At 43.3% G+C, this 24036-nt stretch overlaps 1 protein-coding gene across 1 annotated transcript; it reads left to right on the top strand.

Annotated features, from left to right (window-relative positions):
- The first annotated feature begins 2882 nt into the window (after positions 1-2882).
- Positions 2883-23779, top strand: Matn3 (matrilin 3). Its single transcript, XM_042680779.1, has 8 exons — positions 2883-3093; positions 8165-8731; positions 13028-13153; positions 14235-14360; positions 16496-16621; positions 19296-19421; positions 21374-21484; positions 22895-23779. The coding sequence occupies exons 1-8, from the start codon at positions 2883-2885 to the stop codon at positions 22948-22950; spliced, it is 1449 nt and encodes a 482-aa protein (XP_042536713.1). The 3' UTR covers positions 22951-23779.
- Positions 23780-24036: the final 257 nt, after the last annotated feature.

The following is a 24036-nucleotide window of genomic DNA, read 5'->3' as shown; positions in this document are numbered from 1 at the left end:
GAGGAAATAATTTAGAATCAAGGTGAATGTTCCCAAATAATGTGGAATTCCAGCAGCATGGTGACTGCCAGTGAGCCCAAGATTTTAGGATTTGAATTGAAATTAGGATGCTTATTCATACCAGATGGAGACGGACCCTGTGAAGTTTATCTGTGAAATGAACTTGATTCAGTTCTGCATTTCATGAAGATGCAAATCCCCAATGCATGTGCTTCTTTTTGTTCATAGGATCAAGTGAGGTAACAAACTATAAATCCCTGTGTAAATGTTATGAGGTATGTGAGAGGAAGCCAGGGCCTGAGAAAGGAAGAAAAGAGGAATAGAATATTTGACCTGGAAATCAATGAAAGAGGGACTTTGTTTCTTGTCTGTTAGGGTTTTTGTATCTGTCATCATCTAGTTAGGTGATGCCAAAAACCTCTTCTTGGGAACTTTTTGCCCCAGTTGGCCTTGAGTTGTGGTGGTCCTGATGTCAACTTCTGGAGTAGTTAGGGTTGTAGGCATGAGTTGTGATGCTTAGCTTGAAGAAATTTTAGGACCATAAAAGCAATATAGCAATATTCAAGTGTTTTTTTTTTTTAAGAAAAGCTACCTGTAATTGATTCCTTAAGCCTTGGTTTAATATTCTTACGATGATGCTGGCATGCTGAGCCAAACCATGGTTTCTGATGTTGCTATTTCCCCAAGCTCCCTCATCGATGAAGCCTCAGGTGGCCGAGAACCCAGTCCCCCTGCTAGAGAAGGCCAAGGCAAGACCTCTGGAACAGTGCCCAGGGTACAGCAGTCTGTTGTCAGTCAGTGAAATGAAACCAAGCAAAGCCTTTCCTCGGCAGCATTTGACTCTTGAAAAAGCAGTGCCAGGCTGTGCCTTCTGCAAACAACCTATCCTGGCTTTTTACCACCTTGCCATTGCAAAGCTCAGCACTAGCCTTGTTCTAGAAGCTTCCTAGTGTCTTAGTCCTCTCCAGGACAGGATGCCTGCATGGGGTAAACCAGTCTGTCTCAGAACTGGGTAGCAGTCAGTGCAGACAACTCTCATCCTGATGTTTGGACTCAAGTGGGTATCACATGGCGAGACACAGCAAGCAATCCCACTCAATCTCATTTGGGTCTCTTGCTTAGAAGACTAGTGTGGTGCTTAGCACAACACCCTCAGGACCTCATCCAGTATCTCTCAGCAGCTCCACTTCTACATATCAGCAAATGATGTTAGAGAATTGTTTCCAACACTTGCACTTTTGAAGGAGGGGGCTATATAACAAACTATACAACTAATCTTTAAAATTTTTTTAACATATCCAACAAATTTAAAAAAAATTTTGATTTCACAAAACTCAAACTAAGCAACAGCTCTTAATCCCTGTTTCCTCCACTCACTGGGAACCACCCTTCTAGTTTATGTCTTAAAAAAAATGATCTTACTCAAGATATCCCATACATATCTCTTTTTGTTGTGACTGGTTTATGTCAGTTAGCATCATGTCTAAAGGTTCATCCATATTGTAATGTGTTTGAATTACCTCTGTGTGTGGGGGGGGGGGGTAGGGGGAGGGTGTGGGTTGGTCATGGGGTTGAACTCTGGGCCTGGACACTGTCCCTCAGCTCTTCAGCTCAAAGTGAGCACTCTACCACTTGAGCCACAGTGCCACTTCCAGTTTTTTTTTTTTTTTTTTTTTTTTTTCTAGTGGTTAATTGGAGATAAGAGTCTCAAAGACTTTCCTGGCCGGGCTGACTTTGAACCTCAATCTTCAGATCTCAGCCTCCTGAGTAGTTAGGATTACAGGTGAGTCACTGGTGCCTGGCTAGAATTACCTTTTTAAGGCAGAATACTTCTTGTAAATACCACATTTTGTATACCAATTCATCCAAAGAGGCATAACGGTCGTTTCTGCTGCTTGGCTAGTGTATTATGGCCTGCTAGGAACATGGTACATAAATACAAGATGATTTTCAGATTACAACGTGGATAGACTGAAAAGCCAGTGAGAAGTAAGAGAGCCCTATTGGGTGTGTTGGAATTGAAGCTCATGGTCACCGGTGCAGCCCCTGGTTTTGGAAATCTGCTGCTTCACACGGGGCCTCTCCTTAGACAGGTCCCCCATCTCCCTGCCACTGTGGGAGCTCCTTGAGGGTCCTCTGGGGGCGATCCGTGTCCTGTGCTGCTGCCCCCCGCACTTCCGGAGAGGAGGTGGAATATAGGGTGAGCCTTTTGAAGTGACTTTGGGGACAGGCAGTTCTGGCTGACGGGGGTGGGGGGCGCTCTCTGGGAGAGATGTATGTTTGGTTTTCTATTTCTGGTCATAGAAAATCAAATGTTTGTGGATGTTTGAGACGGGGATGAAAGTTCTCCATTCATGCTGCTAGAATCTGCGAGCCTGTCCCTCTCCCGTCGCTCCTTCCTGTGTTGTCTGGAGAGAAGGGGATGTGAACGTGGGGAGCGAGGCTTCCTCTAGCCCTGAGCCGGGCCTGCTCAGTGCTGGGGGGGGGGGGGGGGGAGTCCCGGGGCTCCCTAACTGGAAGGCTAGGAGGGACCCAGCGGGCTGCGGGCCTATAGGTGCCAGTGCTCGGGGTCTTTCGAAGAGGGAGGCAGCCAGCCAAGCCCACCGGCCGCGGAGGACGCGGGGGGGACGCCAGTCAGGGCTGGCGGCTACCACCACGCGGCTGGCCGCCGGGCCCCAGACGTGCCGCCGGGCCGCTGGAATGTGCGGACTGGGGCTCGGCGTTGGCCTGGGGCGGGCCCGGGGCTGCTGGCCAGAGAGGGGCGGGGCCGGCGACGCGGGACCTTTAAATGGGCCACCTCGGCCGGCTCAGGTCCGGGACTGACCTAGTGGGTCCAGATCGCCACGCAGCGGACAGGTCCCCGCCAGCCCCCCGCGCCCGCCATGTCGCGCCTGACCCCCGTGTGCTGCCTCCGGGGACTCCCGCTGCTCTGGTCGCTGCTGCTGCTGTTGCTGCCGCCTCCGGCTGCCCCCGGCCCTTTGGACCGCCCGGGCATCCGCATCCGGAGGCCGGAGATCCGAGGCCCCGGCGGCAGTCCCGGGCGCAGCCCTGCTCCCACCAGCGCACCCCATGCCGGGGCCACCCAAGGGCCAGGTAAGGTCGGGCAGGGGGCCCAGAGCATGAAGAAGATGGGTGGCGAGGCTGTACCGGGGCGGCTGGGGAGCCTCTGACATCCATCAGACGTTCTACATCTCGGATGTGGTTCTGCAGAAAGAATCTCCTCCCCGCCCTGCCTCCCCCCCCGGTGGAAAGTGGGGTTCAGAGAAAGACAGGGAGATGCCCACTGAGATGTCCGGGCTAGCATTTGGGTCTCCCCCCTCCCCCGCCTTGGTCCATGACTTGGGCCGACCCCACTCCGAATGCCTCTCGGCCCTGCCCTGGTCCTCTTCTCGTGGTTCAGCGAAGCACACCTTTTCAGAGACCTCACTTGTAGTCCTTTCCACAGCCCGCTGTCAGCGTGTGCAAGGCTTTCTCCTCTCCTCCTTGGTTCCCGAGGCGGCCTTAGAACCCAGGACCTGGCAGAGGAGAAAGTCAGTAGGAAGCGTGAAGGAAACCCCAGCTGCCTTCTGGATGGCTGGGACCTGGCCTGTAACCACCCTGTATCAGAACCCCTCTTCTGGGGGTTCTGCTTAGCTGACTGGGCCCCATACACCCCAACCCATGCTTACTTAGATCTCCCAAGACCTAAGATACCTTGGAGTTTGCAAAAAGCCCCAGGTTTACCAAAGTCAAGGCACCCAGCAAATCAGTGTCTCCGCCCAGAATAAACTCCAGGAAACCTTAAGCAAGATTTCCACCACACCAGCTTACCATGCATAGGGCTTATGCAATTTTATCTTCCTTTCCCAAAGTTTAGCCTGGGTCTTGCTCGAGAAAAGTTGAACAAAACCATTTTCTCTGTGTGGCACCTATTCTCATCTGACCATCAACTTTGTCTGGTTGGTTTCCATTGTTTCTTTTCTCCTGCACTTTCCTGAATCTATAGACCTCAAGGGACTCTTTGCTGTCACACCCCAGTATTTGAAATGGTAAATCTGGAAATAGTGAATGCATGCCATGAAAGCAGGCAGGGTCAGGGTTCACAGGGGTTAAGCTGGTAGCTAGTAAGATGTACGATGTTCTTAGTTAGAAATAGTGGGGGAGAGAGGGCAGCCTGCTTTTCCCCCAGAACTGGACTTACCTCCAGTCCTCACCCACCTTTCTTAAGGAGGGGACCGGGAGATGGAGTTGAGATTCTGTAGGGGAGACCATGTTTCTTCTAAGCTGTACCTGTTCTTTGCTACCTGACACCCACACCTGATCTGGAGTAGTAATTCCTTAATAAACACCATCTACATGCTCTACATTTCCCATTTTTGTTTTTAATTGTTGAGTGTTCTTCAGGCTTTTATTTCTAGCAAGACTAAAAATTGGCAGTTGGCTGGGTGCCAGGTCGCTTGAGCCTGAAATCCTAGCTACCCCCAAAGGCTGACTTCTGGAGGGTCCAGGTTTGAATCCAAGCTGGGTAGAAAAGTCTGAGAGACTCCATCTCTAAACTAGCAAAAAACAGGGCTTAGAGATGTGGCTTAAGTGACAGAGCACCAGCCATGAACAAGCAAGCCAAGTGAGGGCTAGGCTCTGAGTTCAAACCCCAGTACTAGCAAAACAACAACAAGAAAAACCTTTTCAGTTTTTCTTGAGAGCCAATGGCTGCTATTTGGTAGTGAGATCTGAAACACTATTAGTGCCCTTTGCTGAAGGGGTTCAAGGCACCAGATGGTCACAGAATTGCCTAGCATCCTGGGCCTTACCCCTATTGCTGCTATAACAAATGACCATGAATTTAGTAGCTTAAAACAACACCAGCACCCAGCACAGCTTAACATTTGACCCTTTTCTGTTGCCCTTTTCCCCTTGGGTTTTTATAATTACATTGGATCCACTCAGATCATCCAGAATTATGTCCCCACCTTAAGGTTTTTAACGGTCAAGTTACTTCTTTCTCACAAAGTAGCATATGCGCACATTACTGTGGTTAGGTTGGGACATCTTTGTGGGGGACGAGAGGGGGACATTATTTTGCCAACCACAGATCCTGTCCCCTTGTCCACCTGAATAGGATTCAGTGTGAAAAGCGGAGTAGAGAAGGAAGGAAGCTGGCTAGCTCAGTTTCAGTGTAAGGAATCACAGCACATTTAGCAAGGACATAGAGCTATGATTTGTAAGGCTGCCATTTGGGTGTCAGCAAAAGCATAGTCGGTTACAGATTCCTATCACCCTGTTGTTTTGTTCTTTTTTATTTTTTAATTAAGTAGTTACAAAAAGAGGTTACCACTCTGTACATGGGGTTGAGTATAATGCATCCTAACCACTTCCATTTCTCTTCCTCTCATCCCTACCCTCGTCACCTAGTTTCATTTTTACATAGTGTACAATGAATATAATGACTATATTTGCTCACTCTTCCTCCCTCCTCTTGTGTGTTCCTCCCTTTGTTGCTCTTCCCCCTCCCAAAAAACTCCCATGTTTCTATTTTTCCTTTTGTGTGTGTGTATCTGTGATGGTACTGGGCTTGGACTCAGGGCCTGGACACTGCCCTGAGCTTCGTTGCTCAGGTCTAGTGTTTAGCCCTAGCAGCTCTACTTCCAGCGTTTTGGAAATTAATTGGAGATAAGAGTCTTATAGATTTTCCTGCCCAGGCTGGCTTCAAACTGAAATCCTCAGATCTCAGCCTCCTGAGTAGTTAGCATTACAGGCGTGAGCCACTGGTTTTTCTTTTTACTCTAAACATGAAAAAATATATTTAGACTCACATCTGGACAAGACTTTCTACACTAGATCTTCCTTGTTTCTAATCCCCAGGAATCTTAAGGGATTCCCTGACATTCTGGAGTTGTTTTAAAAAAAGAGAGATTTGTAATTCTTTTTGACTTAACTAAATAGATGATATATGGCATATTGCAGGCTAGTGGCTCAAAGTCATCCCTTAGGACTTTTATGGACACATGAGATAATGTTGATTTTTGTGGTGGAAAATGTTGCTTCACAAAGGGCAGCATGATGCTTCAGAAAAGCCCAAGGCTTTAGAAGTCAAGAAGCCTGGAGTGTGACCACATCTAATCACTTTTTAGTTCTTTCTCCTTCCTGAACACTAGGTATATCTGCTGTTAGATGGGAATGAAAACAACCTGTTCACTTTCTCCCTCACAGGGTGCTTTTGAAAATTGGCATCTGAGATCACTATAGTGACATTGAAACTGAGACCTCCCTCTTCCTCCTCCCCTCCCTCCCTCTCTCCCTTTCTCCTCTTCTTCCTCCTCCTCTTCTTCCTCCTCCTCTTCCTTCTTATCTTCCTCCTCCTCTTCCTCTCCCTCCTCTTTCTTCTTCTTCTTCTTCTTTTGTAGTACTACTAGGATTTGAACTTGAGCTTGCTAGGCAAGTGCTTCTACCTTTAAGCCATACCTCAGCCTATTTTTTTAAAACATTGTTTTTGAGATAGGATCTTGAATTCTGTGGGGAGGGTGGGGGGGGCAGGTGACTGGGCCTTGCTTGATCTCCCTATTTTAGGCTTCCCATCATAGCTGGCACAGCAGGATCGTGTCATCAAGCCCAGCTCTAAGTTGAGAAGGGGTCTTGTGAGGTTTTCTGCTTGCACTAGCCTGGAATCATGATCCTCCCAATCTGTCTCTGGAGCAGCTAGGATAATAGACTAGAGCCATTTGTGCTGGCTAAGGTGATATCCTAAGGTGTTCTCCAGGGCAGTGGAATAAAACCAAGAGGATACAGTTCAGCTTTTGAAAGACAACCATAAGTGGTATAAACCTGATTCCAGACAAGACTTTTTCTTTCATAAATAGCTTAGCCTAAGAATTTGGTTGTTTTTTTTAATCTGCCTTCTCCCTGTTTACTGTGAAAATCTCCTGCTTCAAATAGTATCAATGTCTGTTCTTTCATTAAGAGTTCATATGGACATCTCCTTAGGACTCCTTTTCTAGTTAGGTAGGACCATGCCTATGATATGTGTGTGTGTGTGTATGTGTGTGTGTACATGTGTGTGATACGTACATATGTTGGTCAGAAAGGGGGAATGGCCTTAAAATGAAGTATGATAACTGGCTTCTTTTGCATCTAGCCTTGACTTGTAGGAGGGATTTTGGTGACTGAGACAGGGGTTGTGTAAGTCAGGTGGAAGGAAACAGGAAAGGCTGAGAAAGAAACTAAAGAAACTAAAACGTAATGTGTTGCTGCAGTGTGGTGCCAGATTCTTCTATGCAGAAAAGATGTAGGTGCCTTGGGGGGAGGGGGGAGATGGGGGCCCGAGGGAGGGGCTGTACAGCTATTCCCTCAGAAACTGGTGAATGAGTGAAAGAGAGAGAGAGCTGGCTAAGAGAATTGGATAGGGCAGCAGGCCAGACACACAGGTCAGAGTCTGCTCCTTAAAACAAGAGATGCCCTCAAGGTTAGAGGTGCAATAGACACATGTCACATTAAATTTTTACCCACTCCCCACCCCTCCTTGCCTCGGAGAGCCAAGGTAGAAAGAAGCCAAGAAGAAAAGACTGGGAGCCATTCAGTCTTGCAGTTTGTGAAGACCTTGGAAGTAAAACATCAAGCCTCAGGACAGGGCTCTAGGCAAATTTTTGTGCTCAGCCAACATGAAGGTGAGGTATTTGGGCAAGCTGCATGCATGTGAATCCTCACTATAGGAAACTGAAGGCTTTTGGTGTTTTTCTTTGTTTGCTTGTTTGTTTTATTTTATCTTGTACCTATCCTGGGGCTTGAACTCAGGGCCTGGGCACTATCCCTGAGCTCTTTTTGCTCAAGGCCAGCACTCTACCACTTGAGCCACAGCTCCACTTCCAGCTTTTTGGTGATTAATTGGAGGTAAGAGTCTTAGGGACTTTCCTGCTCCCATTGGCTTCACACTGAGATCCTCAGATCTCAAGGCTCCTGAATAGCTAGGATGACAGGCCTGAGTCACCAGCACTTTTCTGGCTTTGGTGTTTTTAACACCCGCAAGGGAGGGTTTGAGTTTGGGTAAGAAAACAGGCAGAAGGAGCATTAGAAATAGTAACCTGCATTCTGCCCGGTCTCCTGGATCCCAGGGTTCGTTCCCTGGGAGTAAAGATCACCTGCCCTTTCCAGGTGAGGTCTGATCGTGTGCCCCCCACATCTTCCTCGGCAGGGGTTTGCAAGACCAGGCCTCTGGACTTGGTGTTTATCATCGATAGTTCTCGTAGCGTCCGGCCCCTGGAGTTCACCAAAGTGAAAACCTTCGTGTCCCGGATCATCGACACCCTGGACATCGGCGCGTCCGACACGCGGGTGGCCGTGGTGAACTACGCCAGCACGGTGAAAATCGAGTTTCAGCTGCAGACCTACTCCGATAAGCGGTCCCTGAAACAGGCCGTGGCGCGGGTCCGCCCGCTATCCACAGGCACCATGTCCGGGCTGGCCATCCAGACGGCGATGGACGAAGCGTTCACCGTGGCAGCAGGAGCTCGGGGACCCGGCTCCAACATCCCCAAAGTGGCCATCATCGTGACCGACGGGAGGCCCCAGGACCAAGTGAACGAGGTGGCGGCCCGGGCGCGGGCCGCGGGCATCGAGCTCTACGCCGTGGGCGTGGACCGGGCAGACCTGGAGTCCCTCAGGATGATGGCCAGCGAGCCTCTGGATGAGCATGTCTTCTACGTGGAGACCTACGGGGTCATCGAGAAGCTGTCCTCCAGATTCCAGGAGACCTTCTGTGGTGAGTTGGTGGCGCTCTCCTTCCGACTAGAAAGCGCGCTCTAGTTCAGACCTTGGGTGTCCAGAAAAGGAGATTCGTTCTTTTTGTGTTGTTTTGTTTTGGGTAGAAGTCTTAGGGCAGATTTAAATACATGCAGTGCTTTTTTTTTTTTTTTTGGTGTCTTTTGTTTGTTTGTTTTTTAAAAACCAACTGAAGCCCACGGCATGGGTTTGGAAATATAAAGGTGCACTGTATATAACTTGGTTTGCTCATAAAAATCTTCATGTTTTCATTAGAAATGTGAAGGCCAGGAAATACCCAAGATAAATAATCCTGCGTGTCCTTGATGGGAGTCAGGGGGAATAAAAAGAGAGAAAGAATAAAAGTAACTCCCAAACACTCAAATTGAAGACATCTCTCTTGTCTTCTATCCCACACCACACATTCCTCAGATCTATATCTATCTATATCTATATCTATCTCTTTCTATATATAGCTCTCTATGTATTTAGCTTTACCATCTCTAGACCTAACAGGACTCTATTTGTTCTATAGAAGGCGGTGGCAGGCAGGCCCAATTCATGGTGTCTTTAGCCTAGGGAATACTCAATTTTGGATTAGACTGTTTCTCAATTCTTTATAGAATTGAATTAGGGACTGGGAAGATTGAGTTTGGGTTCAGTTGTGAGATACAGAAGCAGATGAAAAAGCAACCAACCCTTGTTACTCTTCTACACTGTTCCTTCTTTAAGATGGAATTTAAATGCAAACATGCTAATTTCACTACAGTTTTTTAGCATGAAATTAAGGAGATCTGGCAGTACAAATCTATCTTGTGCTAGGGTTAAATTTTTGTCTAGTATTAGAATTATGATTTGTAGAATTATGATTTGATTTCTTTTTTGTCATTTGAAGGTTACCTTTTGAAGCCCATTAGGGAATATCTAAACAAGTAGGGACAAAAGTGGGCTTTAGATGAATTTCTAAACATAGATACCTTTTTCTGCTCTAGCTAATTTTGAACTGTAATCCTCCTGAGTTGTTAGGATTACAGGCACGAGCCACCAAACCCCAGCAATAGCTTTTTCTTGCATAGCACATTTCACAGCTGTTTATTCCACATGCATTTACGGATCACTAATGACACAGAAAAGTAGTCCCAACCCTTAAGTAACATTCTAGGTTAAGGGCGAGACAAGCCAGGGAGCCAATAACTACAACTTAAATTCAAGGAGACTTTATATCTAAATGAATGTGAACCCAGAAATCACCAGTTGGTGGGGAAATGGGAGACAGAAATTTGTCTGCCAAGAGTGGCCTCATCTCAGCCAGACCTGGCTCGAATCCTCTAACCTTTCCTGTCCCAGGACACGGGGCCTACCTATAATGGCTTTGGCTTTGGTGGAATCTACCAGGAATTTATTGGGCTCCAAAAGAGAAAGTGACTTTCTTTCTCCTAGAAAAAGCCCTCAAGCTTGTGGGTGAGAGAAGTTCCATCAGGACTCGGGTCTGTGGCAAAGTTGGGTGTTAAGGGTAGCACCTAGGGCTGGGCTTGAATACCACGAAATAACAAGTGGTGGGTGGCAAATCGCTACCTCTTTATACAAAAGACCTCCCTGTCTGGGGGAAAATGCCTTCTCTATGGAGGAAAGACTGAGGGGCAGCTTGTTGGAGCCAACAGGTTGGAATGATCATTCCATGAAAAGGGCCTTCTTGGGAAAATGTTAGTATTGTCTTGTTGCCAAGGGCAATGGAGGCTGGGATACCCGCCACCCCAGTGCCCAGCCTCCTCTAACAGGCCTCCTTGGTGTCTGAGAGATGACTGAATTCATTGATTCTTCTTTGAAAACACATCACTTGGAAATAAAAAGTCCAGTCAGATATAAGTGGTTCCTGGGATCAAAAGATGGAGACACAGTTTAGCTGATGTAATCACATCTTTCTTTCTTTTCTTTTTTTCCTTCCTTCTTTTCTTCCTTCCTTCTTTCCTTCCTTCCTTCCTTCTTCCTTCCTTCCTTCCTTCCTCTTTCTTTTCTTTCTTTCTTTCTTTCCTTCCTTCCTTCCTTCCTTTTTCCTTCCTTCCTTCCTTCCTTCCTTCCTTCCTTCCTTCCTTCCTTCCTTCCTTCTTCCACCTACCCTCCCTCCCTCCTTTTTTCTTGCTTGGTTTCTCTTTCTCCCTCCCTTACTCTTTCCTCCCTACCTCCCTGCCTCCAACCCTCCCTTCCTCCCTTGTTTCCTTTCTTTCATATATATATATATATATATATATATATATATATATATTTAAATTTATGTGGTTGTATGAAGTTTCAATTCAACTGGTCAGTTTATGAGTATAAGGCATTTTGACTAAAGTCAGTCCATTGTTCTCCCCATTTCTCCCAAAGTAACCTAGAGTTCCATTTTTTACATACGTACATGGAATATTATGACTGTGTTTGCCTTTTAAAATCTTTGATAGCATACGATTGTGATATTTCCATAGGTATCCATAATATATCTCAATTCAGTTTACCTCTTCCATCGGTCTCCCTTACCTCTCCTCACTTCTAAATCAATTTCAAGGTTTCTAAATCTATTTTCGCAATGCTACAAACCTCCATTGGCCACATTCACCCTCATTTATCTTCTCTTTGTCCTCCCTTCACTCGATGATATCCACCCCTACCAGAACCTGTTTTAATTTCATATTATTCTTTTTTCTTTTTTATGTGTATGCATTGTATCAAGGGTTTTCACCATGATGGTTCAGATATGAATATATTCTATTTTAATCAGAAGAACTCTCTTCCTCTCCTTCCCTGACTGAGCCTCTTATTTGTCCTTTTTACCTGTTTATATTTAGCATGCAAGGTCACTGTCCTTGTAGATATTAGCACCCCAAGTTGCATACACAGATTCCTGTGCTCAAGAACCCATGGTGCATATGCAAAAGCATGTTACCTGAATTGCCTTTCATTATTTGCATATTCAAAATAGGGAACACAGCTCAAGTGTGAGTGAGCTCCAGGCTGAAATATGCGTGCTGCATGTAAATTCTACTCAGGCCCAAAATATAGAAACCTTGGCAACCCTACCCTGTTCTGGCTGCAGTGGGATCACGCTCACTGACTCACTCACTCACAGCACTTGAGACAGTGTATTCTACATTACTCATCTCCCATTTCTCATGGTTAGGAAGCAAAAAAAAAAATTTTTTTTTTTTATTGTAAAGATACTATACAGAGGGTTACAGTTATATGAGTGAGGTAATGAGTACACTTCCTCTTGAACATTGTTACCCCCTCCATTGTTTTCCCCCTACCATCCCCTCCCTCCCTCCCTTCCCCGAGGTTCTTTTTTTTTTTATTGTGATTAAGTGATTACATAATTTCCGGAAATACACAGTATTGTGGAATAATGATGCTCATTTAAAGTCACAAGTTCATTCTAACTTTCCTGGAGCAAATTGTCTATCACAGTCTGTAATATATAATGGTGTTCACATGTTATATACCATATATGTGATCAGCAGCATGGGGATATTTAGTAGTGGTTCAACCAGATGAGTGGGAGTTCTTTGTTTCTTAAGTCCTGTTAGTTTTGGCATATCACCTAACATTTTGGATTTAGCATCCACTTATCAGGGAGACCATGTACCGTTTGTCTCTTCGTTCTTGGCTTACCTCGCTCAACATGATTCCTTCTAGCTCCATCCATTTCCCTGCAAATGCCATTATTTTGTCAGCAAAAAAAATTTTTTTTTGTGGATATGTGAATAAGCTAAATAAACATCAAGTGGCCTGACCAATGGAAGAGGTTGGCTTCAGCTACTCCAAATCCAAAATTCACTATTTCCTTTGAGAAAATTTACAGAAAGATCTATACTTGTAGTGACATTTCCTGTATACAAGTACTAGAAATCCTAATAAACCAGAGGCAGAAAACAAATAGCTAATTTCTTTTTGTTGTTGATCATAGGATTTGAACTCATGGTTTGGACATTGTCCCTGAGCCTTTTTGCTCAAGGCTAGCACTCTTCCACTTAGAACTACAGCTCCACTTCTGGTGGTTAATTAAAGATAAGAGTCTCACAGACTTCCCTGCCAGCCTGGTTTTTAATCTCAGATCTCAGCCTCCTGAGGCTAAGATTACAAGATTACAACTCCTGAGCTAGGATTACAGGTGTACGTCACCAGGGCGCAGACAAATAGCTATTTTCTATAGTGAATAATAAGAGTCAGAAGGGAGTCGGAGAGCAATGTCTTTCTGAATGGGAGAAAGTATGTCAACTTTCAAATGTGTTAATGCCTCTTCCTGTACCCTTCCTTTGCACAGCTGTGGACCCGTGCGTGCTTGGTACACACCAGTGCCAGCACGTGTGCATCAGCGATGGGGATGGAAAGCACCACTGCGAGTGTAGCCAGGGATACACCCTGAACGTGGATAGGAAAACCTGTTCAGGTGGGGCCTACACAGGGGACTGTGGCTCACTTGGAATTATTTGGGGGCCTTCTCTCCAGGGGTGGGGCTGGCCTTATGATTTCACTCAGTCTCTTTTTAATCTAAATGCCTTTTTCTGATTGATTGTTCATTAACAATTTTCCATGGAAGGAACATGGGAGCAAAGTGAGATAATACCTTAGCCTAGCATGAGCCTTAAGTAAGAAAGGAAGAGTGTTAGTGGGAGAGGAGGTGAAGAGCATCTGAGAGTCTTCATCCTCTTGAGGAGTTGGCATCTTTCCTGAGTTTTATTTAATGAGATATAAGCATCACCTGTTCTCTGTGAACGTACATCCACATGGACCTTCAAAGTAGAGGGACAATTAGGGAGGTCCTTGCTCGTGGCTCATGAATTCTCACACAGAGTCAACCAAGAATGGGAATTAGGTTTTCTTTTCTTTTTTTGGGGGGGCGGTAGGGGGCTGACTGAGGCTGAGACTCAGACTCAACACTTGACACTTCACTTTTGCTCATTGGGTAGCACTCTACCAACTGAGCCATATGCCTCTAGCACCAGCTTTCTATATTTTTACCCTAGAAAAGAGTTTCCGAAAGAATGAAAACATAAAGATTATTTAATACGGGCTGGGAATGTGGCTTGGTGGTAGAGTGCTTGCTTGCCTAGCATGCATGAAGCCCTGGGTTTGATTTCTCAGTACCATGTAAACAGAAAAAGCCAGAAATGGCACTGTGGCTCAAGTGGTAGAGTGCTAGCCTTGAGCAAAAAAGAAGCTCAGGGACAGTGCCCAGGCCCTGAGTTCAAGTTCTAGGACTGGCAAAAAAAAAGAGATTATTTAACGCAACCTACCCACATTATATAAAATAAAACTGAGATGCAAAGAAGGGAAAAGATGTACACACATTCGGCGAGTCTGTGAGTGAAGGAAACAATCCCAGACAATCCCTGCCCTCCACTGTGATCTGCTCCCTTCATCAGCTGTGTGTGTGTGTGTGTGTGTGTGTGTGTGTAAGAAATGTGGCCTGCAATGATTTATCATCTATTTTCCATGTGCTCATATTTTTCCTATTCATCTTTTGATAGCTATTGATAAGTGTGCCCTTAGCACTCACGGGTGTGAACATATCTGTGTGAATGAGAGAAGCGGCTCTTACCACTGCGAGTGCCATGAAGGTTATACCCTGAATGCTGACAGGAAAACATGTTCAGGTGAGTGGGCTTGTCTGCCTACCTACCCACCCACCTACTTACCTACCCACCCAGTGTTGGAAAGACAGGCCACATGGGCTGGGAATGTGGTCTGTTTTTCTCCCTTGCCAAACTTGAGTCCTTCCTTCCTCCCTCCCTTCCACCCTCCCTCTCTCTCTCTCTCTTTCTATTTCTTTCTTTCTTTCCTTCTTTCTTTCTTTCTCTCTCTCTTTCTTTCCTTTTTTAAAATGTATTTTTGTTTTGTTTTTGATTGTGTTTTCCCATTTCTAAGTTTCGTTTGAACAGTTATGAATAATCACATGAATGTGTCAATGTGTGTTGGCTCCTTTCCTCTCAGCCTTCCTGGTCCTTCCAAATGCTCAGACAATGTGGTAATTTAGTAGCAATTACCCACCCCCCCCACAAAGGACTTATTGTTTACAAAGATAAGGAGAACCAGGTAGATAGTACCTTATCCAAGGGATCAAAAAGATCAAATCCTACCACGAAAGTGACATCGTGTATGGCTACGTGCCTCACTGAGGACATGATAGCATGGCTGAGCGATAGCTAGTGCTGGGATCATGAGGAAGCTCAGACAAAACACAAATAGAGAAAAATTTTTATTAAAAAATAATTTTACAGTACTTTTTTTTTTTGTTGGTTGTGAGGCTTGAACTCTGGGCCTGGGCGCTGTTTCTCAGCTCTTTGGCTCAAGACTAGTGCTCTACCACTTGAGCCACAGTGCCATTTCTGGTTTTCTAGTAGTTTATTGTAGGTAAGAGTCTCACCGACTTTCTTTCCTGGGCTGGCTTTGAACCACAATCCTTAGATCTCAGCCTCCTGAGTAGCTAGGATTACAAGTGTGAGCCACTAGCGCCCGGCGGAGTTGTTATTATTTCTTACAGGCTCATGCCTGTAATCCTAGCTACTCAGAAAGCTGAAATGTAAGGATTGAGGTTCAAGGCCAGCCTGGGCAGGAAAATCTATGAGACTCTCATCTCCAATTAATCATCAAAAAAACTGGAAGTGGAGCTGTAGCTGAAGTGGTAAAGTGGCAGCCTCGAGCAAAAAAGCTCAGGGACAGCACTGAGGCCTTGAGTTCAAGTTTTAGGACCGCACAAGTTTTACACACACACTAAATACAAGGATTGAGCACATGGCCTGCATGTGAGAAGACTAGCTTAAAGCAAGTCCAATCCTGGACCAGGAAAAAGGACATTTGTGAAATATCAGTGAAATTTGAATTAGGTGTATAGATTTGTAAATCATATTGTATCCATGTTTTTCATAATCATGCTAAAGTAATATTTGTTGTTATAAATTCTCTTTTTTGCAAGCTTTTTTACAAACCTGAAATTGTCTCAAAATAAAAAGTTCAAAAATTTCAAATGAAGACAGTTTTGCAACATATTAGTACAGTTGAATATATTAGTACAGTGGGAAGGGCATTGAGTGACAATTTGAGCCTTTAGTTCAGATGCTGCCCTGTATCCATTGGTCTCCTCCAGGCTCATTTTCTCCATTTGTAAAACAGGAGAGGTTTGACCTACACGTTCTGCATGCTCAAATTCTGTGCTTTGCCAAGCCTAGTGTAATTAACCACATCACTGCTGTTATCTCTCTAAGTACAGCAAACCTAAAAGGAATTTATTTATGACCTACTTACATTATAAAAACCCTATGTTGATTTTTTTGTTGTTGTTGTTGGTGGTGGTCATGGGGCTTGAACTCTTGGCCTGAGAGCTGTCCCTGAGCTCTTCAGTTCAAGGCAAGTGCTCTACCACTTGAGCCATAGTGCTACTTCTGGTATTCTAGTGGTTAATTGGAGATAAGAGTCTCACAGACTTTCCTGCCTGGACTGGCTTTGAACCGCGATTCTCAGACCTCAGCCTCCTGAGTAGCTAGGATTATAGGTGTGAGCCACTGGTGCCCAGCTGTTGATGATTTTGAAATGAAATTGAAGAAGGTTGTGCATGCAGGAATTTTGCTTAACTCAGTCCACTTCTAGTTAGGCTAGCTTTGACTAGCCTCCAGTAGGTTTTTCCTTTTCTATATTTCTAGCTGCAAATAAGGACATTTCTAAGAATGTTTCTATCTATAATAAAAAGACCTTTTACTTTTTATTTCTTTTCTCCTGGACTTTTGTTTGGCAGCTCAAGACAAATGTGCATTGGGTACACTTGGCTGTCAGCACATTTGTGTGAACGATGGAGCTGGGGCCTATCATTGTGAGTGCTTTGAAGGCTACAGCCTGAATGCAGATAAGAAAACCTGTTCAGGTAAAGGGCTACTCCAGAACACTCCTTTAAACTTGACTCTTTCTAGGTCAGTGACACCAACTTGCAACTTGCCAGGAAAGAGGGTTTTGGGGTTTTTTTTCCAGGTAACTTAACATTCAAACATTCTGCCATCCTTACATACTAAGGCATGCATTGCTCAGAAGGAGATGAGCTCATTGGGTTTTCCAAACACAGATCACTTCAGAAAATTACTAGGAAATGGGTAGGGAGTGGTGGTGGGGGTATAAAAAAAGCTAATTAAATGTAGAGACCTTATCCAGGAAAATTTTATAGCCCTACACACTGGGGATATTTTTCAGCAAATAGGAGAGGAAGTCTGTTGGACAGTAACTATTTGGTGTGATAGGCTGAACTGATCTTTTTTCCAGTTAAAATGTAGCCTGGAACTTCTCTGTAGTGTTAATCTTAAAACTTGATGGTTTCAGTAAAGGAGACTTTGTAAATGCCTGAATTAGACCCAGACACAACTTCCAGTAAGTCTGAAGCAGGACATTCCTTGACAGTTTCTAGCTGATCAATCTTCAGTCAGCCTGAGCCTTATGCCTTGCCTAATGATCCCTTGCCGGGACTGCAAATCCTCATTAATTTAATTTAAACTCACTGGCAGAACAGAGTGGCATTTATACAAGTCAAAACACTACAAAAGGAGAGAAATTCATGGCTCTTGAGGTGGTGTTTAGTTTTGACATATTTAGTACTATCTAGATTTCACATGTCTTTTCTTTTCCCTTATGGAACTCTATTTCGAGGATCTCACCAAGGAAGATGAAGAAAACTGGGCAGCGGTGTTTCAGACCTGTAATCCTAGCTATTAAGGTAGTGGAGATCTGGAGGATTGCAGATCCATTGCAGATCTGCCTATTGTAGAAGCCATTATGAACAGAAAAAGTTGAGCAATTCCATCTCCAAAATAACTAGCAAAAAGTCCAGCTGGAAATGTAGCTCAAGTGGTAGAGTACCGGCTGAGCAAACAAGCTAAGCAAGTATGAAGCTTGAAGAGAAGAAGAGAGGAAGGGAGGAGCAAAGAGGAGAGGAGAGGAGTAAATACAGATGTAGAGAAATTACATATGGCCAGTTCCCCTCTTTAAAAGAATAAAGTCAGGCTGAATATGGTGGTGCATAATCTTAGCAGTTAGGGAGGCTGAGGTAGGAGGATTATAAGATCAAGGTGCATTTGTGCTACAGAGGAGTTAGAAGCCAGCCTGGATTATAGCATGAGACCCTGTCACAAACACAAAAAGAAGTCACCACAAAAATATTGAGTACCTATTTTGTTCCTAAAGCTTCATTAAACAATGTAAGCACGTGTGCGCGCGCACACACACATACATACACACACACACATATACACACACACACACACACAGGCTGGACAGGGGACTAGCTGGCACTGTTTTTTTGTTTGTTTGTTTTTGTTGGTCGTGGGGCTTGAACTCTGGGCCTGAGCACTGTCCTTCAGTTCTTCAGCTCAAGGCTAGTGTTCTACCACTTGAGCTACAGAGCCACTTCCGGGTTTCTGGAGGTTTATTGGAGATAAGAGTTTCATGGAGGGACTGGGAAGGTGGCTCAGTGGTAGAGTGCTTGCCTTGCATGCATGAGGACCTGGGTTCAATTCCTCAGCACCACATAAGCAAAAAGAAAAAAGCCGGAAGTGGCGCTGTGGCTCAAGTGGTAGAGCCCTAGCCTTGAGCTGAGGGACAGTGCCCAGGCCCAGAGTTCAGGGCCCACGACTGGACCCCCCCCCCAAAAAAAAAAAAAAAAAAGAGTTTCATGGACTTTCCGGCCCGGGCTGGCTTTGAACTGTGATCCTCAGATCTCAGCTTCCTGAGTAGCTAGGATTACAGGCATGAGCCACTGGCTCCTGGCTCTGGCACTGGTTTTTGCTGGGCAGCTAGAGTGGAGAGGACTCATTCACCGTTGGTTCCATCCCTGTAGCTGCTTCTAACAATCCCAGGACATAGAGGAACTGAGAAAATGGAACAAAACCCGATCTGCATCTCAGATGGGCTAAAACAGAGGCGTTTACTTGAAAAATTAAACATCAAGTTTTCATAAGGCAGACCACTCTAGGCAGTACTTCCAGATACCTGTAGCCATATTCCTCAGTGCCTCCTGTGGGCCTCATATAACAATGCTTAATTCTAGTATTTTGTACATATCGTGATGCTTTCAACCCTCACAACAACCTTAGAAGGAAACTGAAGCACAGACTGAAAAACTTGCTCAGGTCACAGAGCCAGGGTTTGAATCTAATAGTTACATCTGCTTATAATCACTGGCATAGTATGCAAAGCACTGGACAGCAAAGAGGCATGGAGAAGAAGAACAGAATGGTGGTAAAGTTACATATGTATTTTTTTTTTTAATGTGCTTAGTCTTGGGGCTCAAACTCAGGGCCTGGGCACATTGTTCTTGAGATTTTTTTTTTCTCATGGCTAGGGCTCTGCCACTTGAGTCACAGCTCTATTTCCAGATTTTGTTGGTGGCTAATTAGAGATCAGAGTCTCACAGATTTTCCTGCTCTGCCTGATTTTGAACTGCAGTGCTCAGTTTTCAGACTCCTGTGTAGCTAGGATTACAGGCACGAGTCACCAGCTCCTGGCTGTTTGTTTACTGTTTAATTTATTTTCTTTCCTGCATGGCTCCTTGTCAGTGGATAACAAATGCGTTCTGGGTACTCATGGCTGCCAACACATTTGTGTGAGTGATGGGGTTGCATCCTACCACTGTGACTGTTTCCCTGGCTACATCCTGAATGAAGATAAGACGACATGTTCAGGTAAAGACTGACCCTTTAAGTGCCTTCATTTTTTTTAAGGAATAAGCTGCTATTTACATGGTATGCCATTCGCATCCTTCCAGTAGTTCCAGCTGTCTACAAAATTAAAAAAAAAAATTACTTTCTGCCAGACAGCTACCTTCTGTACTTGGATCCCATCCTTTCTCTTTTCTTGCCAATTAATGTCTCTATCTAAATATGGTTTAAAAAAATCACAGTAAAATATACAGAATATGAAATTTACTATTCTCATAATTTTATTTTATTTTATTTTATTTTATTTATTTTTTGGTCCGGTCGTGGGGCCTGAACTCTGGGTCTGGGCGCTGTCCCTCAGCTCTTCAGCTCAAGGCTAGCACTCTATTCTCATAATTTTAAAATGTTCAGTTCAGTGGCATTCAGTATTGTTCATCTCCAAAATATTTCCATTATCCTAAGCTAAAACTACGCCCTCATGAAACATTAAGTGCTCATTCCCCACTCACCTGGCCCCATCTGGCCCCTAGTAATACTGTTCTACTTGAGCTTGTCTTTTAAAACTTCTTTTCTAAGTCAAGCGCTGATGGCTTATGTCTGTAATCCTAGCTACTCAAGAGGCTGAGATCTCAGGATCACAGTTTGAAGCCAGCCCAGGCAGGACAGTCTGTGAGACACTTATTTCCAATTAACCAACCACAAAAGACTAGAAGTGAAGCTGTGGCTCAGGTGGTTGAGCACCAGCCATGAGCAAAAAGGCCAAGACAGAGCTCAAAGCCCTAAGTTCAAGCTCCAGAACTGGTGCAAAACAATGACGACACTACTTCTTTTCTACTATATTCACTCCTTCTTTTCCAAGTCTTGCAGTCTAGCCACAGTAGCTATTTGATATTCTAGGCACATTCTCTATTCCTGGCTCCAGTTAACATCCCTCACCATGTTTGCAGATGAAAACAAATGCATCAATCCAATGGGAGCAATGCTAGGAAAGCACAGGGGCAGAGGAGGGTTTCGGAGAAAGGACTGCTGGCTGGGAAGTGACACGTGGGAGTTGGGGAGAAGCTGTGGTTAGGTTGAGACTGGAGCCCTAGCGGAAGAAGGAAGGGAAGCTCTGAGTGTGGCTGGAGGACTGGAAATGATGGGAATGTGACTGGCCAGGGAAAAGGAAGTGTGCCTTGGGATGAGCGTGACTTAGAATAAGTGTGGCCTAGGAAGTATGGCTTGGAGAGTTAAGCAGGTGCTCAATCAAGCTGAACATCCGGGTCACAGGGAGAGGAGTTCTTATTTCATCTCAAGGGTGATGGAAAGCCATGGAAAGATTTAAGGCTGCGACGCAACATGATGTCTGTATGTTTGAAGTCTCTATGAAGAGGCTGGAGAACATGAAGGGTAGAAGGGGGACTCCAGTGAGGACATTATTGTCATGGTATTGTGCTTGCTAGGCATATCTTCTACCACTTAAGCCACACTCCCAGCCCTTTTACTGTAGGTATTTTTCAAATAAGGTCTCACTTTGTCCTGGGCTAGGATTACAGGTATGAAACACCATGCCTGACCCTCTCACCATCGTTTAAAAAAGTTTCCTTAATGTCATGAATAATTTCTTATAATCACAAAACTATATTGAACCACATAATGGACTTTCATATGAGCATCACCCAGTTTTGACAATTATAAGCATTTCCCCAATGTTTCTTAGTACAATTTAGTGACATTAACATTCCAAAAGATTGCCTTTATCTTTTTGTTTTTGTATTATTTTACCTCCTAAAGATACCTTTAGGTAAGTCTTGAAAATGGAAATGTTGAGTTGAACCGCAGATTTCCTATTTTTTTTTCTAATTCCATGTAATAGGTTTGAGCACAGAGCCTTCATATAGCAAGCAAGTGCCCTATCATTGACCTATGTGCCCAGCTACTGATTTGTTGTAATTTCTAGGTTGCTATAACAATTTGTATAATGTCATTGTCTCCAGCTGTTGAAGAAGCACGGAGTCTCATTTCCACGGAAGATTCTTGTGGCTGTGAAGCCACCGTGGCATTCCAGGAAAAAGTTAGCTCCTATCTTCAAAGACTGAACACCAAACATATCCTTTTTGGAAGATATTCTGCTTCTTATTAAAGCCAATCTAGATACCACAATGGTACCAAACATTTTTGGACATTGTATAGGTAAGTACCTTATTGGTTGGTTTAGGATAAGCAGTAATAGTGCTTTGAAAAATACTAGAGTTCCTTTTGATTTTTTTTATTTTTAAAATTGTTTAGTTGCATGTATTAATATTATTTGCAAGACTTATAAGCTTTAATTTTAAAAATATTTTAAGGGCTGGGAAGGTGGCTCAGTGGTAGAGTGCTTGCCTAGCATGCATGAAGAAGCCCTGGGTTCGATTCCTCAGTACCACATACACAGAAAAAACCAGAAGTGGGGCTGTGGCTCAGGTGGTAGAGAGCTAGCCTTGAGCAAAAGAAGCTCAGGGACAATGCCCAGGTTCTGAATTAAAGCCCCAGGACTGGCAAAAAAATATTTTAAATTATTCTTGTACAAGAGGTTTATCATTTAATAGGTGCTGTTATGTATTCATTGCATCTTTATTTTTATTGTTATTATAAAGGTGGTACAGGGTATTATAGTTACATAAGTCAGGTATAAAATTCCTTTATAATGGTTTTGTACATCATCTATGCACATGTGATGTTTACAGGTAAGAGCTATGTAACTATTTCTTTCCTAGGATTTTCCCATAGCAATAACAGAATTCCTGTATAACAGAGTGATGATATGATACTTCCTTACTATGGCCTCTGAGCTCAGAATCTGTGCAAGTACAGAACAAATCAGGGTGTGGTATCTTGGAAGCACGTGGTTCCACATGAATGCTCACAAAACAGACTGCAGAATGATACTGTCTCAGAAACCTTAAAAATAAGTTATTTGGTTAAAGGATTAACATAGAAAAAGTACTTTTGTCTTTATAGCTCAAGTTATCATCTCTATTTTTATAAAACTCAGAGGGAATAGAAATCAGACTGTGGTAGGTATAACTGACAAGTACGCAGGCTTTCAAGGAGGGTATAATCTTAAAGGAATGAATTTCCAAATCATTCTTTTGCTTAGGACACTACTTTCCCCATGTTTCACATCAGTGTTTCCATTCTCCTAACTATGCAAGTAAAGCATTCTTCCTGAATCTATGAAGATACAAACACAGGGTCAACTCAGCAACTCTGTCAAGACTTTATGAATATTGTTTCCACACCCACACCACTAAGAGATGACTTTCTAATTAAATTTTGTATGAGCAAAAAGATTTGAAGACTACTGCTGTAGTCTCATTTTATCATGCTCTCCAAAGAATATCTGAATTTTAGATTAGACTTGGTGAGAAAATAGTTTTGCTCTTCTTTACATTGTTTTCTCTACTGTTGAAGTGTTTGAAAGAGTGTTTGTGTCTAATGCATACAAATGAATAGTACTGGCCTTAACAAGAAACCACTCGATGACATTCTGGAGAAGTTGCAAGTAAATGAATATGGACAAGTACATCGTTAAAAATACTCAGATTTTTTCATATGGAAATGTGGAGAATTTATGTGTTTAGTTCTTATCCTTTTGTTCACTTGTTTCTTCAAATGTTCCTCCCAGTAATTTGCCATTATTATGCCTTGGTATTACTGGATAAATAGTATGAGGCTTTTCTGGAGAAGCAATATTATTTTCTAAGGAAATAAGTGTGCAGAACTTTATTAAAAGCACACTTTAGTTTGTCTATGCTATGACTGTGAAATGGTTGCTAGGAAGTAGAATAAAATGTTTAATGTTTTATTAGCTACTAATTGAGCCATTTAACTATTAATTATTAGATGAGTAAAGATAGTCATGTGGGTAATGGGAACATCAGATCTATTTTCTCTTGATAATATTTATAATATGTAAAAATCTTATGAGTATAACTTTTACAGAGTTATATATAAAGTTACAAAGTATACAAAAGTTACATATAAAAGGCTTATATGATTAAATTGTGATATATAATTTAGAACTGTTCACAATTTAACACTTGTATTGTGCATAATTTTACTGAGCATTATTGAATCTATGATCAAGGGATTGCAATATATTAAAAAAACTATTAACACAAAGTACTATTAGTGAACATTGAATACCAACCTAAATTCATTCTGGCCTTATAAATTTACAACAAATAAACATTAATTGTAAATAGGATATTAAACTTTTTACCAAGGCCAAAAAAGGAAAACACAACCCTAAATTTACTTTATTATTTTGCTTTGGGATCAATTAATAAGTTTATGTAAAATTGACATAACAAGTAATAAAATCTAAGATTGTCTTATTTAATGTTAGTAGGAAACCTAATGCTCAGATTCTTTACTAAATTCTTTATTTTGGTTTGAATTTTTTAATACAATAAAATTTATTCTCTTTATTATTGTTATGTCCTTTTTTGATGATTTGTGTTAATTTTGTCTACTGAATATAGTTATGTTGAACTAAATTAGTAATTATTTTGAGGGTATCAGTTTTGTGTCAAAGGATAGAATGTTGATACTTTTACTATATTTAAATCTCAGATACTTTTTTCTTGCTGATCATGAGACTTGTATACATGGCTTG

This window comes from Dipodomys spectabilis, unplaced genomic scaffold, assembly GCF_019054845.1.
Source record: "Dipodomys spectabilis isolate Male_0828 unplaced genomic scaffold, ASM1905484v1 ptg000066l, whole genome shotgun sequence".
In the NCBI taxonomy this organism is placed as follows: Eukaryota; Metazoa; Chordata; class Mammalia; order Rodentia; family Heteromyidae; genus Dipodomys; species Dipodomys spectabilis.
Note: the sequence above shows the minus strand (reverse complement) of the source record. Positions and strands in the feature narration are given on the sequence as shown.